Below are 16,629 nucleotides of genomic sequence, written 5' to 3' on the forward strand. Positions count from 1 at the left end.
TAGCATGCATAGGGCCTAGGGTTTCAATAAGAAATAACTATAATGCAACAAAACTAGAAAAGCCAGGTGTTTTTTGCTTGGGTGAGTGAAATCTTGGCTTATTTACTCACTTACTATATCACTGGACAAATCAGTAATCTTTTTTTGTTGTTATTTTTCAGTTTCCTAAATAGATTATTTGAATTTTCTTTAGTCAAAAGAAAATAATGGCCATATCAACAACATGGGGTACACAGAAATGCATAACCAAACATTACTTTATAAATATTTTAAGAATAGTATTGTGGAAAGCTGATGATTTTCTGTCTTTCCTTATTGTACTGACCAGTCTAGTAAGTTTTGTGTGTTCAGGAAGAATTCATAGATTTTGGTATAGACCTAGGATATAATGAGTCTTCCTTTGTGGTATGGATACAGATAATATTCAAGCTGTGATTTTAAAAAATGGTAATGTTAAATTTTTAAAAAACTTTCATTACCGTAAAAGACACATTGCCATTAATGCTCTTTAAATGTCTCCCTTGTTTCAAACATGTATCCGTAGTTCTTGCTTCTGAAGCAGTTCTGGAAGTTCTCCTTCATGTCTTTATTTGTGCTGTCCTAGCTGCCTTGATGTCATGAATTGACCCGCAATGTTTACCTTTCATGGTCATCTTGACTTGGGAGAAGAGCCAGAGTCACAGTGCCAGATCCAGTCAATAAGGTGCATGACAAGGTACCACAATGTTTTTACAAGTCTGCCTTTCCATCAAATGGCATTTAGCAACAGCACTCACCGTATTTTTTTTTAATCAGGCCTCAAAAAGACACAAAAAAAGGACTTACAGAATTGCTTCAGAAAATGACAAGAACAATAAGTGTGTTTGAAGAAAAGGGAAATATTTTAAGGGGGGTGAATGGTAATGTATCTTTTAATATAATAAATTTATTTACTATATTTGTATTAAGGTGAAATGAACAAAAACATCCAAACAGTAGGTTTTCATTCCATGATGTATTCATGTAAAAATTTAATAATGACAAGTGTTTTGTTTTGTTTTTCTTTTTGAAAACATATTTTAAATTCAGTGCAAGTAGTTTTCTTTCTCTGCTTCTGACCCACACATGAGAAAAAGTTAATAGTCCTTGAAAATACCAGTTCATGTTATGATTAGGAAGCCTTTTTTTTTTTTGTCCAAAATTGGGCTGACTCTTAACTAGAGCCTCTCAAGGCTTAAAGTTAGGAGCACAATTTTAGAAATGAGAAATTACTTTGAATGTTTTCTTTTGGCCATACGTTTAGGTGCCAGAGAGAGTTTTCTGGCTTGAATTGAATCAGAATATAGCATTCCCAGTAAAAAATAATAGCCTTTGGCTTGGGAACTAGAATCTAATTCATTCAAAAACCAGAATGATCCTGGCCACTTTTAAAACATGAAAACTCTCCAAACCACATTGGCTAGAACCTAGTATTGTAGAACCAAGCCACAAAGCATGAAAGATGAGGACTCTCCACAGTGGTGGGAATTTGCTTGTATTTCTCAGCAATCAAGTCCATGGTGAATACTAGTGTCCAGACTGTGTGGTCTAGTTTCAGCATGCAGCATCAGCACGAATAGTAAAAGGCCACATTCAGGAAAGAGGAGGGAACCACAATGACAAAGCCAAGAGGAAAGGGTTGCTCAGTAGCCACAAAGGCACATTTTAGACATTCAAAGAACTTTCTTTCTTTTCCTCTGTTTATCTTCCCCACAAAATATTACAGAGGTTGAGGAGATATATAGAGGAGGAAAACCTTGACTGCAAAAGGAGGGAAGGGTGAATAAATCACTGGTATTGCTTGAGACTGCTAAATGGTTTGTTATGCACCCCAGCTTAAACACATTTGACTGAAACATTTCTTTAGTCCTGCATCTTCTAATGATGCTGTGTAATCGAACAACTATTATGTGTGGCCCTTTTGCCTACCATCCACAGATTCGTGGGAATGTAATGGGGAAGCTTAGGGAGTATAATATTTATTCTTCATTCCATTTTCACAGTGGTGCTCATTTTCTTCCATTTAAAGCATATCTAAAATTCTCTATTTTCTTTTTTAGGTAACAGCATGACAAAATATATTGAGAAGCTAGAAGAGATTAAAAAAAGTGAGTAATATTGTTGATGACTTAAGAAAGTGGAGCTCAGTAATATTCTTTTTTTTCAATGTGCAGATTTATTTATTTAGTAATTCTTTTTTTTTTTTTTTTTTTTTTTTTTTTTTTTGGTATCGGGGATCCAACTCACAACACTGCACTTGCCACGTAGGCACTTACACTGCTGAGCTAAATCTCTGGCCCCTCAGTAATATTCTTTGAGCTGATTTTTTTTTTTTTTTTTTTTTGGTCTTTTTCGTTTTTATCAGTACCAGGGATCAAACTCACGACTGCCTACTTGCAAGGCAGGTGCTTATGCTGCTGAGCTAAACCCCCAGCCCACTTTGAGCTGATTTTTAACTACCACCATCCTCTACTGGTGGTGTGCACAGAGAGCTACACAGGTCAGGTGAGCCTGGCAAGTGCACAGAAGGATGTGGGAGACACTGGGTACTCCTGACCAGCTCCTAACATTGTAGCCTATGAGTCTGAGTTTTGCCCAACTTCCCTCCCATAGAGATATTGATGTTTTGTTTTATTTTTTGGTTCCGGGGATTGAACTCATGACTGCACTTAGCAGGTAAGCACTTAAGCTACTAAGCTAAATCCCCAGCCCGAGGTACTGATGTTAGAACTCACAATGAGGTTGGATGGAATGAGCTCTCCTCAAGTGGGCAGAATCTGAGCTTTGAATTTCATTATACTATATAGTCTTTGTGGCCTTTTTGAAGATACTTCATCTTTTGTCTCTTCTTATTTGGTCTGTTCCTGACATAAAACAATAATATCTCTCTTCATAATGTTCTTATGAGTATAAATTAGACCATATTCACAAAAGACTTAGAGGTATGAGAGGAAAGAGCTTATTCTTAGTATTCTGCATTATCCATTTATTGCAGTCTGTTTCCTTTTAATTAAAAATCATATTTCATGCACATCCTTTTTAAAAACTAATCTTCTGTAGAGATATCTTATGAGTGACTGAGTACATTGCCTTTGCACAAAAATTATAGTTTTTTAGTCTTTGTTCAAAACTGTGTAAAATGTACATACCAAGGCCAGGATTGAAAAAGTAAAAACATCTGTTTTCTGAGATGGATTTACTCAAGTGTTAAGTTGGAAAACCCACTGTTAGGGGAGTGTTTAGCTAATGATAGTGAAGAGGTATTCTGATTATAGTTCAGGACTTTATTCTGGCAATGCCTGCTTTCTTGAAAGAGAAAATTCTAAATCTAGAATACACAAGAATTTTTTTTTTACACAGCATACTTTTCAATTTAAAATGATAATGTTTGTTTTGAGTTAGTACTTGGGGAAACCCCGTATGTACAATAAATATGGACTCAGGAGCAGCTTTCTGCTGTCTTTATTTGCCACATGCAGCTGTAAGAGTCAGTGCTATAGATACTTTTTTAAAAAATGAGTAATGGGGACTGGGAACATGGCGGACAGACAGCAGCAGCTACTGAAGGCTCTCTAAAGGCTCGGCTCAGAGGCCAGGAATGATGCGGACTAAGGAGATACGAACCAGTAGAGATATGCTCTGCTGACTCAGGAACGAACTGGGCTGAGAGAATCTAACTTAGAATACAGTCCTGGCGCTAAAATAGGAACAGAAAAATCTCGGTGTGGAGGCTCGACCCCGCGCCATTGGAAACCGCGGTTTGGATTTCCCACCACCCAGCGGCTGGCTGCCTCCACAGCGGCTCAGCAAGGAGAGACGCGACCCCCGAGCTCTGGGAACGGGCGTCTGGGAACGGTCTCGGAAACAGGACGGACAAGGAGGCGTATACGAAAACTGACTGGTGGCGAGGTGAGCGAGGGACTGACCCCCTACCACAGTTTGACTCCAGCGGAGGTTTTTCTGGGCTCGGGCAGTCCTGTAAGAGCAGGGCGCGGTGACAACTCCAGCCGCACATTCCCCTCTCGGACGGGATTGGTGAAAGGTGCCTGGCCTGAGTGACGCTGCTGGCGGACTCCCTAGGCTGGCCTAACCCAGATCCCAGAGCCTGACGGTGGCCCGGAGGAGCGACCGACTCCCGCGTAGGCTGCCTCCTCCGCAACTCCCTGGGGCGCAGCGGTGGGCGGGAACAACTAGCCAGCGCAATTTGATCAGGCTGTGGCTGACAGGCAGGGAAGCCGGGCCTCCTATGTAAGCTTGCATTTTATAAGGAACAGAAAATATGGGGAAGGGAAGCAACAAAAAAGGCTCCTCGGCCCCCAATCCTGAGAAACAGGCAATAGTGGACACCGCACCAATATACATTAAGCGCCATCTAGAGAGCCTCATAGACCAATTCAGGAATGAAGTTATCAATGACCTGAAGCTAGAAGTATGCAGAATAGTTAGAGAAATGCTAAGCACCACCCAGGAAAAAGCAGATGGTGGAATGGAAGAACAGAAAAAGAGGGGAGAATTGCTTGATGGAGAAAACAGAGAAAGCATTGAGTATGTGAAGCAGGTTCAAAGAGACTATCAAGAAATTAAGAAGTCTATCGAAGACTGGCATAACAGCTTGAAAGAAACTAAGGACAGACTATCTGAATTGGAGGGCAGACTTGAAACATGGGAGAATGAAATGAAAAACTTCTTAAAAATAACAAAGAAACACACAGCAATAATACAAAGACAAGAAGATGATAAGAGGAGCCATAACTTAAGGATTAAGAACATAAAAGAAGAAGTAGGGACACAAACAAGTGAACTACAAAAGCTACTCACAGAAATAATCCAGGAGAATTTTCCTAATTTAGCAAAAGGTAAAGATACTCAGATGTATGAGGCATACAGGACCCCAGCTACCTACAACCCTAACAGAGAAACACCCAGGCATATAATAATAAAAATTCCAGAAATTCAATACAAGAACAGAATATTAAAAGCTGTAAGAGACAAGAAACAGATCACTTACAAGGGAATACCCATCAGAATTACAGCAGATTTCTCTTCACAAACCATCAAATCACGAAGAGCGTGGGGAGAAATAATTCAAGCTTTGAAAGATAATAATCTCCAGCCAAGATTGAGATATCCTGCACAACTGTCCCTGGAAATTGATGGAAAAACAAGGTGCTTCCAGGATAAAGAGGAACTGGGGGAATTTGCAACCACCAATTCAACCCTACAGAAAGTATTGCAGGATATTCTAAAAAAAGAAAAATACAAAGAACCCAGAAATAGTGGCGGGGAGGCCACAATGAATGGAGCAGAGAACAAAATGAAGAAGACAAACTGACAGCTACTGACAGAAAAAGAGCTCAACAGAAATGAGACAGAGAAGATTGGATGATAGGAACAGCTTTTTTTGGAGAAAATGACATCTTAATAGGTAATGCTGATTTAGTACCATCTTGTTTTGAAGTCTCATCTAGCTTTTGTTCTTCTGTCTCCAATGGTCTAAACAGGTTGTATCTTATTGGATTTTGTTATGTACGATAGTATAAGCAAAAACCTTTTAAAGACAAGGAGATTATACAGAGACCATTGTTCATTTTCTGTTAGTCGATTCTAAATACTCTATAATGCTGTCATTCTCTTAAATGGTTTTACATTGTCTTGATATACTTAATGCTACAGTATATGAAGTTGTACTCAAGGACTTCAGGGAGGGAGTCAATATGGTAACTATTTTTGGGTCAGGATTATCTGGTGGTGAAACACTATTCTGCTTAAATGGTTATGTTTTGATCTGCCCTGTTTCGCTGTTATGCCCTCTTTTTTCTCAATCTCCACTCCATTATTTACTTTTTTATTTTTATCCATTTAATTAAAGGGAAAAATATAGCAGGATATAATATAGTAACCCACTTTGACTTTCTATTATCTCGATTTGAAGCCCTGTATTACTCTCACCATCTTGTTTTTGACTGAGGTTCCTCTATTCTGTTTTGCTGGATAGTATCAGGTTCGAAAGTTTAGGCATCAGCTGAGAAGATAATGAGATTCATTATAACGCCCATTCTCGTTGACTTTTATCTACTTTTGAAGACCTACAATATCTCCAATGTTTTGGTTTTGTCGGTTTTATTCTTTACGGTTTTGTTCAATTGTATTACAACTAATGATATAGGCAATTCTATTAGAAATAGCGGGAGGCATTATGGTAACCATTGTTGATCACCTTGTATTATGTTTTTATATTATCTATTATGTCCACCCTTTTGACTTGACCGATTCTGTTCTGTTATGTCACATTTGGTTTTACTCTCTTCCAAAAAAGCAATAAGAACCGTGGGAGCAATGAAACCCAAAATGTGTAATAGTCATTGTACAAAAGAGAGGAAAAGAAAGTGCTCTAAACTATATAACTGCATGTATATTTAAATGTATAAGATAGAAAATGATATCAGAGAGTTTTATTGGATCATTGAACAGAACTGTTTGCAGTATCATTGTTGGAATGTCCACTCTACAAGCTTTAATTTTGTGACTTGAACAATTATTTCTAAGATGGCAATATGTAATCCATTAACTAGTGATTTCCTACTGCGCATTTTTTTCTCCTGTAAATCTGTATAACTTGTACCCCTTCACTGTTTTTTTTTTCTTTCTTTTATTTTCTCCTTAAATAAAATTAAAAAAAAAAAAAAAAAAAAAAAAAAAAAAAAAAAATGAGTAATGGGACAGGCTTCTCTTCTTATGCACTTTACATCATTATAAGTATGTGTAAATCAAATGTATATGAAATATATTAAAAATTTCCAAACTATGAAAAAAATCTTGTTTACTCACCTACACTTCAATCTTGTCATCCTTCATTCATCCGAGACAGGCAACAGCCAGCCAGTCTGCTCCTGTTTAGGCTTACGGTCTCTTTTGCCTCCTTTCCATATAGCTGAGTATGACCTCACATATCCTCACAAGAAATTTGTCCGAAAAATATTTGTCCCATTCCACCCATATAACATTTCTTAAATGTACAGTTTGATTTCTTGTGTATCTAAACCTTCAATGGAGATTATCTCCCCAAAGTACCACCCTTGGAATAAAGTCTTGGGAACACCACTCATCTTCCTTTTCCAGAAGTCATGGGCTTCCTTATTGGCAGGCAGGAGGTTCTGCTCACCTTGGTCACACGCTTTGTGCTCATTCCAACAGAATTACTTTATATTCTAGTTTGGCATCTGCATTTGGAGAGCTATTTCCTTCTCTTTCGCTGTTTTCTGTGTAAGTGTTCTTTTGGGTCAAAAGGGAGAAGAACATTGCCTTGTTTCATGACACCCTAGACCCATGACTTTGCTTGCATTACCTCAGATGCCACGTCTGTCTGTGAAATCACAAACCTTGTTGTGTTACTTCCTTTGATTTGTCTTCCACTGTGAGGCCAATTTCCCTTTTCTTTGCTAATAACACATTTTAACAAAACCCTGAAAATGCAGAAATCCTTTGTAATCTGAACATTCTTTCAACTCTACCTGGGGAAAATAGACACTCTATCTATTGACCATTGACAAAGCCTATTCTTGGTACCTGGTGGTTAGATGACACTAGTTGGACCAAGTATGAAACATCCTAGATAGTCAGGTCTCTGTCCTTCCAGTAACTCGAGAGAGGCAGACTCAGCCCCTAGGCTCACTGGAAAAGCAAACCTTGATAGCATATCTAAGCTGGGGGGCTCTGTCTCCTACACAGAGTTTGAGAGAAGCACAGTAGCAGAAGCTCCATTCTTAAAGCTGTTCACTCTTGCAAAGACAGACTGACAGAGCCTTCCAAGTCATCCTATTTATAAAATTTAAAACTTGCTGTAAGACATCTAGTTTGGTCTTTTATCTCTTGAGTAATAATGTCAGAAAGTCCTACTGATGGCTGCCCTTCTAAACCAGAACCAGGTACGTGGTATTCAGGCTGTGGTGTACGGGGGGTTCCGAGTGCTTGTGCAGTGGCAGTTCCTGGTTTTGTTTCTTATAATCTGTCTCATTCAAAGGTATTTTAATTTGTACATTTTATACTTAGAAGTATTTCAAATGTATAACCATATCAGAAAAGAATATCTTATGGATAACTGTCATAGTACAAACTACTTGAAAGGTATTGACTGTTTCCATAGGCTGCTTCATTGCCATTTTGATTTACATAGGTGACTCTTGGTGGACAAATTGATGGCAGCTGAGGGGACTTGTACTGTTTGAAGCTTCTGCTAAGTCTATTTAAATCTACATCCTGGCTCTGTTTCCTCCAACTTTATTTGCTGTATCCAGAAGAAGCTGCATTAAGAATTTTCTAGAAGTAATAGTTTATTTGCCAAATAGCTGTCTTCAAGGTATTTTAGGACAGAGTTTTAATTTCCTGCAAGAAGGGGACATGTATCAAGTGAAAGTCTTACCAGTTTATAGAAGGCTGGTTTGTAAAGTAACATCATGTCCTGACTCTGAATATTATGGTAGTTGGTCCACCAAGCTTATATTATCTTCCAAAGTAACCATCTGACCAGTGCTGATTTTTTAGAGGATTCGTGGAACTGATTAGTAACACCAAGTAAATAATCTTAAATACCTTTAATCTCTTCTTTTGTTGCTAGGAGTCTTGATTTATGAGACATTTATGCTGTGAAGGCTATAACAATTATCCAGCTAACCTTTAGCAATTCTGAGATAATGAGCTGGTATTTTAAAGAGTGCTGGGTACCAGTATGAAACCTAATAGAGAAGGGAAAGATGAAGGTAGGCAGAGTTTAACACTGAAAACTCCTCAGAATTGGCAGTTATTCTCAGAAATGTTTAAAGAAGCTAATTTTTAACATGCCTTTCTGAGATAGATACTTGCTTAAGTGAGATTGGTTCAGTTTTTAATAACTTTTAATGTGATGTAAAGAATTAAGATCAAAAGTGTAGAAGTATTCCCCTATTTGAGTTATATCACAAAACGGTAAACATAGCACTTAATAACTATTGGTGTTTTAGGTTTTTTACCTTGTTTAATTGTAATAAAAATAGAAACAAAGTTTGCTATCTGAATCATTTTTAAGTGTATAACTCAGTAATAATGTTGATTATGTACTTAGGATTAACATTCTCAACATTAAGTAATTCTTGTTGAGCAACAGATTTTCAGAACATTTTCATCTTGCAAAATGATTTTTTGAAAGAGAAACTGGTAAGAGATTACCAAAACCAATCAAGTCAATCGCAATTTGTAGCCAGCACACATGCACATATGTATGTACACACATACACCCCACAGTATCCTATCTCTAACACAGTTTCCAACCATGAGAAAATTTTTGCTATCTTTTGAAGCCAGTCAGAATAGTAGGGTGTAAATATCTTACCAGCTGTTTGGCCTGGAGCATCTCAGCTTCTCAAGTCTCTGTCCTCATTTGTAATATAGATATTTATTCCCTCCTTTGTTCTAAAAGGGATTTGAGGCAGCTTATGAAAATACATGCCCACAGAATGTCCACAGTAGAGACAGCTGAGTAATAGGAAAATGGCAAATAATGCTTTTGGATGTCTAAAATAATGGAGAAGAATTAAGAGATGATAATAGTACCTGCTGGCCTAGTTTGAGCATGTCATGAAGATCAAGTGAGATAATACTATATAGATATATATAAAAGCATAAGAATGACTTGAACGGTGTGCCATGTAACTTGATGATTAGAAAGAATTAACAGCTCTAAGAAAGCAAAATAAATTCAGAGAAATATCTGTCTTACCTTGTTTTTCAGATTATAGATACAAAAAAGATGAACTTTTCAAGAGACTAAAAGTTACCACCTTTGCACAGCTGGTAAGTTAAATGTTCTTTCTAATGGATTAGAAAGATCATTAGATTAGCAGCATTTTATACTGCTTTACATCGTGATTTCTAAATTCAACTCTAAGAACTTGTTGCAAGGGAAGGCAGTTGCTTCTGATTCTTTGCTTTTGACCTGTAGGAGGATTAATTGGTATGAGATATTTGTGTTCATACAAGAATAGTGTAAGAAAAAAAATTCTTTTTTTCCAGGCCTGGGGATTGAACCCAGAACTTTACACATACTTGGCAAGCATTTTACCACTGAGCTACACTTTTAGTCCACTCTTTTCTGTGATAAGAATTCATAAATAAAATGCACTCTACTTTTAATTCATCAAATGTGTGGCTTAAGTTTTATTTTACCTTGTACTTTGTGTGTGCTTATGTATGTGGCACTGGGGATTAAACTCAGCCTTGACTCTGGCACCAAGCAATATTCCAAGCCCTTTTTGAAAGTTTTTATTTTGAGACAAGATCTCACTAATCTGCTAAATTGCCCAGGAAGTAATCCTTTTGCCTCAGCCTCCCAGAATGCTGGCATTCTGGATTTAAGATTATTTAGATACTTTTCTCTGTGGAAAAGAAGTGATTTCCTTTGTTCTAAGATTGGGCTCTTTTCCAGATTGTTCTACTGTGAGTTATTTTGTTACACTGGACAAATCATTTTCTTCTTTTATTTTAAAATTATCTACAAGAAATCTTTGGCCTACAAATAAAGAGTTCCATTGGCATACGGCAGGTTAGATTTTAGGCTTTATGAGGTAAGTTATGAAAAGTACTTTAAAAATAAACACTGTATTTAAGTATAAAATGCTGTCATTAGTGTATTCATAGTTATATTTGTTTCTTCATTGCATAGAGAATTGCCAGTATCAGTTATTATAGTTCAGCATTATGTTTTCTTTTTTTTTTTTTTTTTTTCTGTCTTTTCCCTTTTTACCAGTACCAGGGATCGAACTCACGACTGCCTGGTTGCAAGGCAGGCGCTTATGCCCCTGAGCTAAATCCCCAGCCCCTAGCATTGTGTTTTCAAGAAATAACATGTATTGGACCAGGATATACACAGATAGAGTATTAAAAGCTTTTCATGCTTACCCTTTTGGTCTTTTAAATTTATGATATAATGCTTTAAACTAATCTTTCCTTCTGGAATGTTCATCTGCAGTATAATTACCACCTTGAAAGTAAAATGCCCAAAGATTCGATCTCTAAGAAAGGACTATGACAGTTTCTTAAAACAAGAGGTCTTTGATGTTTGTTTTATAAAAGATGGAATTGCCTCTTTAAAAAAAAAAACCTCACATATACCAGACTTCATTCTTTTTTTCTATTAGGTCATCCAGGTTGCTTCCCTATCTGATCAAACTCTGGAAGTGACAACTGAAGAGATTCAACGGCTAGAAGGTAATGAGAATTGAAAATGTGGGGAAAATAACAGACTGACCATTTGACTGACGTAGTCATCCTGTGCGTTTACTGGTGTGTTCTCAGGGACTCGAGACTTTGATGTGTCTATTTATAGTTAGACTGTTACTCTCATCGAAATACTCCCTGGTGCTTTGTTAATTCCTAGATCTTTAAAAAAAAACAGCAATGTGGTTTTTTGACTCTTAAATACATTTAGATTTGAAAGTGTTAGACGTGTTTGATACACTATGTACTTTTTTAACAAACATGTTTTAAAAGTATACATACTGGTCACAGAATTCAATACTATTGAGACCACAGAGATGAACAAAACATCTCTGCTTAGGTGGAATTTATAGCATATGTGCACATGTGCACATGGGTGTGTGTGTTTAGCAGTAAGAATCATAACTGCTACAAAATGACCAGTGCAACAGAATTTAATAAGGCAAGAACACTATTTGTTGAGTATATATGGCTAGGTAGTTTATGTGTGCTTTCTTATTTAATCTTCTTAACAACTCTGGAAGGAAAGTACACTTTACAGATGACAAGCCTAAGCAACAAAGATTAAGTCACCTTTTCAGCCTGATGTAGCAGTAATAAATAGATGGGACACTAGTCTTTGGATGTCTCCCACAGTTACCAGTGTCTTTTTACTGCCTCATGAAGAATTCTAGAAAGTTCTTTTGGAGTGATTCAGATTCTATGGGAATTCTGAAGGAGGAAAGTTGCTTTCCAGTTAGAAGAACAAGGCAGGCTTTCTCAAGGGATTTGAGGTTGGCATCAAAGGGGCCTTAAGGAAGAGGCTGTTGCAGACCCAGAAACAGTCATGAGAAAGGCACAGAGATGACAGGATACCATGTGTGTTTAGGCAATAGACTAATCCAGGCTGGCTTGATCTGAGAGAGGAACAGGCCTGGCTGGGCAGGAGATAAGGCTAGAAGATAAGTAGGCTCCAGATTTCCTTTCTGAAATACCAAGGGAAAATAAAACCTCTGTAGTTGTACTCTCATGAAAAGAATACACAGGCTTCAGGTCTTGATTTTATCCTGAAGTACCTTGCAGTCAATGCATGGCTGTTTACTGAAGGGGAATGTGTTTGTTAAGGTTGATTTAGGTCAGGAATTTGACTTCTGATTTCAAGACAGGTTTCTCAGGAAGTCTGAACACTGATTTTGCGCATCTCAGCTGTCATTTCCCTGGGCTGGTTTTTGTTGGGGAGGATAAAGAGAATCTGTAAATGACAGGAATTTATCTTTGACAGATGCCTCTCACACAGCAGAGAAATAAGGGTTCTTTGTAACAGAGATAATTGAGTCCCCTCATACAAGTGCTCCCAATTTTAACCAGGTTGTACAAGCACCTAGATTTGGTCCTTTAATTCATTGTTGAAAATGCAGCCATAGAACATATGGGCACATGCAATTTTCTTTTCTGAAGATGAATTTGCACAGCAAAATAGGCTCTTGTAAAATAGGACACCAAAATGTGTGAGTAATGTTAGTGCTTTTTTCTAGTGCTCTACACAGATAATAACTCACTCAGGAGTGCCTGTAGAACAGATTGTATCTGTATACATATTAGCTATCATTGAAGAATTCAAAAATCTCCTTTTACTATGTTTATCACTTTTCCCTGACTAGAATGTAAATTAAGAAAACTATATTAAAATATATATAAGGAAAAATGAAAATAAATAATAATCATCATTAACATTTTGGTCTGTTCTCCCTTTCTCCTCACCCCAGTCAAATCTGTATTCATTGTTATAGTTTTATATTATGCTGCTTTTAATTAACATTTTTTGATGCATGCTGTGTCATTAAACAGACTTCAAAAACATGATTGCAAAAGTTGTATTGTCATGTAGTAATATCCTTTGTGTATGCCATAAATTAATTGGGCAACAAAATTTTTCTGATTGTTACCTTAATAAAATAATACTGTAATTCATATTCATAGATGCTTGTATGATTCTTATTCCCAAAAGATAAGTTACTGAAGATGGTCAAAGGGTGGAACCACTGTAGATGCTCAGTGCTCTTTGCCGTGTTGTCTCTAGCATGGCTGTTGCATTCCCATTGGAAATGACAGGCATAACTGGCTACCAATGCTGAATAATTATTATTTTAAAAAAATATTTGCCAGTTCAATGGATGGATAAAATAGTATCTTATTATTTTATTTTTATTTCTTTGATGACATTGGACTGTGTGTGTGCATGCACACATGTGGTTTCTCGACATATGCATTTCTTTTTTTAAAAGACTTTCTGTTTAAAAAGAGTTTATGTGCCCTTTTCTTTTTTCTAATAGGATTCTCATTTTTTTTCTTATTCATTTGTAAGCACTCCAAATAATCAGTATCTATGTATGCTAGAAACCAATACAACCTTGAAAATGAATGACAGAATTCTTTACTGTTTCTCTCATTATTTGGAACAATTTCTAAACAACATTTTAAGTAAAAAGCCCAAAATACAAAACAGTATCAAAGGAATTCTGGAAATATAAAAGAGAAAGGAAATAAAATATATGCAAAAAATTGTAGTTGTTTTATTTCTGGAAGGAGACATAATTATGGAAAACAGTTCCCTTGAGGAGGAAACCTAAGGGCCTAAGGTTATATTAATTTCATCTTGTTTTCATTCTTACCTTGTTCAAAAAATCCTTTTTCAATTAAAGTGCTAATTTTTTAAAAGCTATGGTATATTAACCTTTATTGCAGATATTTTTCCCAATTTATTATTGACCTTTTAATTTTCTGTTGATTTTTGACATATATGATTTTGCATTTTATGTGGTCAAATGTATTAGCCTTTACTGGTTTTTTAAAAAATTGCTTTAGACTCATCCAAAATACTGTAAAGTGTTCACCTATGTTTTCTTCTGCTGGTATATTTATTTGGATTTTTTCACTTTTAAAGCATCTGATATGATTTGGTACATGATATAAAGTGATTTTCTATGTTAGATTTTTTTCCAGATAGTTGAAAAATATTCCCAGCACCATTTATTCAGTATTTCTGTCTCTCTCTGCTGGTTTGTGATATGGATATATTAATGTTTTAATTATATTCTAGGATTTTTTTCCATATTCTTTATTAAATTCCATTATTCTGATTGTAGTCCTGTACTGTTTTGATCATTTACCTTTTCATTATGAGTTACTATTTGATAAAGAAGGTTCTCCAAATTATTCTTTACTTATCTGTATGTGTGTGTTCATGTTTAAAATTAAGTTTTTAAAATTCCATTTGAATTAGTATTACAGATAAAAATGAAATTTGGAAAGAACATTTTATTTTCAGTCAAGAATAAGCAAGGTGTGACACTCTTGTTCATTGAGATCTTCTTTAAGGTTAATTCAAACTTTTATATGTCCTATAAAGAACTAAGAACTTACACATATTTATAGATCCTTTACAGTTGTGTTAGGTTTATTTCTAGGAGAATATTTTATAGCTACAGTTACCATAAATGAGACTTTTATCATGTTGTTCTCTAATTGGTATAGAGAAAAAAATGTTTACTACCCCTATAGTTTTTAGATATATTATCTCATATGTAAAGTAAATTTTAATATCCCCTGTAGTAATCAGGCATCTTACTTCTATTTCTTTTATTATTATTTTATATTGGTTAGAACAGCAGAATCTCAAAGTTTTTGGTCTCAGTCTTCATCTATACTCCTAAAACTTACTGAGGAATCTAAAGGGCTTTGGTTTATTTGAATTATATCTATTCATGCTTAGTACATTAAATTTTAAATTGATAATTTAAACAACATTTATTTATTTTTATTTAGTGTTGCATTCAAAAATAACAATACTAACCTTACAAACATAAAGGGTATTTTGTTGCTGTTTTTAAGGTTTTTTGGTGGTGTACTGGAGTTTGAACTCAGAGCCTTATGCATGCATTCTTCAACTGAGTTATATCCCCAACACATTAAAACATTTTTTTTGAAAATAGTTGTATTTCCAAAACAAATGTTATGCAGAGTGGCATTGTTTCACATATTTTATAAATCTCTTTCATGTTTGATTTAATAGAAGACAGCTGATTTTGATATCTACTTCTGCACTCAGTCTGTTTCAGTGTGCTGTTTGGGTTATAGTATTTGAAGGAAATCTGGCTTACATAGATACATAGTTGCAAAGAGGAGGAATATTTAGTAGCCATTTCAGATAATTATGGATTTTTTTCTCAGATACTACACTAAAACTTGATGACTAGTCATTTCTTAAAATCTAGATGTAATGCAGAATCTGAAACTATCAATGAACTTTTTATAGTCTGTTACATTAAAATCCATTGGTCTGTCTTGCATTTTCAGTGAATTTTTTTTTTAGCAGGATGCCTACCACCCACTAGATGGGTTTGGTTTTTTTTTGTTGTTGTTGTTGTACCAGGAATTGAATTCAGGACCTTGCACTTGCCAGGCAGGTGCTTATAACTGCTAAGCTATATCCCCGGCCCTCAGTGAATCTTTTTAGCCATGCACAATTTTCTGTCATGCATAGATCATTTCACTGAGTTAGAGAGATCTTCTGTTGACACATTTCTTTTTTTGTACACGATCAATAAAATCATTTATTCATCTCACCATGTATCCTATCAGAAACATTTGTAAGTATAGGGAAACAGCTCCTCATACTTAAGCTCCTGCTGGCAGACAGTTTCCAAGATTCTGATTTTTGCTCAGAATTTAATCATTGACAACAAATAACCATCAGATGTTTTCCTTAAAATGACAGGCTCATTTAATTCTTTTTTTAAAAAAGTGTCTGCCAAGTACACAAGTCGTAACAATCAGTTTTTTCTTCCAAGTAGAAAAGGTCCACAACACAATTATGTGGCTCAGCTGTAGCCCAGCAATTGCACTAATATTTTTCTTTGTGATACTCATGGGGTTAGGGATGTAACAAATCTTACTCTGTGTGAACTCCTCATTTCACCAATAGAACATTAAAAACTCATGTACTTCAAGGTAAGATCTAGTAAAATTATTAATTATTGTTGCTTTATCAGAGACATTTTAAATGTGACTGCCATACTTACTGTCAGCATATAGGTAATGATGAAAAACACAACTGCTAATAAAGTTTAGTGTCATGGGAGTCAGGAATATAGCTCAGCAGCATAAGCACCTACCTAGCAAACACAAGGTCATGAGTTCAAACCTGGTGGCAAGAAAAAAGTTTACTGTCTTGCCTTGATTCTTGCTAAGATTCTTTTGCACTATCTATACAGATATCAACACACTAAAAAAGACAAATAACATCTTACAAAAGTAGTTTTCACTTTGCAGACCTCCCCATAGGACTTTAGAAACTCCTGGAACCCACTGCATTTTGACAACTTG

At 35.8% G+C, this 16,629-nt stretch overlaps 1 protein-coding gene across 4 annotated transcripts in view; it reads left to right on the forward strand.

Annotated features, from left to right (window-relative positions):
* Window positions 1-16,629, forward strand: part of Cep41 (centrosomal protein 41) — a 48,432-nt gene that overhangs the window by 22,420 nt on the left and 9,383 nt on the right. For 2 of the 4 annotated variants that reach the window (XM_005006058.4, XM_063240711.1), the window contains 3 exons: window positions 2,079-2,126; window positions 9,782-9,843; window positions 11,187-11,256. In XM_005006058.4, coding sequence (XP_005006115.1) covers window positions 2,079-2,126; window positions 9,782-9,843; window positions 11,187-11,256 — 180 coding nt within the window. Of the gene's footprint in view, window positions 1-604; window positions 716-795; window positions 900-2,078; window positions 2,127-9,781; window positions 9,844-11,186; window positions 11,257-16,629 lie in introns of all 4 variants that reach the window. The other 2 variants (XM_063240695.1, XM_063240706.1) reach the window with 2 other exon arrangements.

The sequence above is a fragment of the Cavia porcellus genome, unplaced genomic scaffold (assembly GCF_034190915.1).
Source record: "Cavia porcellus strain 051 isolate PalLab524CR breed Dunkin Hartley unplaced genomic scaffold, mCavPor4.1 scaffold_2, whole genome shotgun sequence".
In the NCBI taxonomy this organism is placed as follows: Eukaryota; Metazoa; Chordata; class Mammalia; order Rodentia; family Caviidae; genus Cavia; species Cavia porcellus.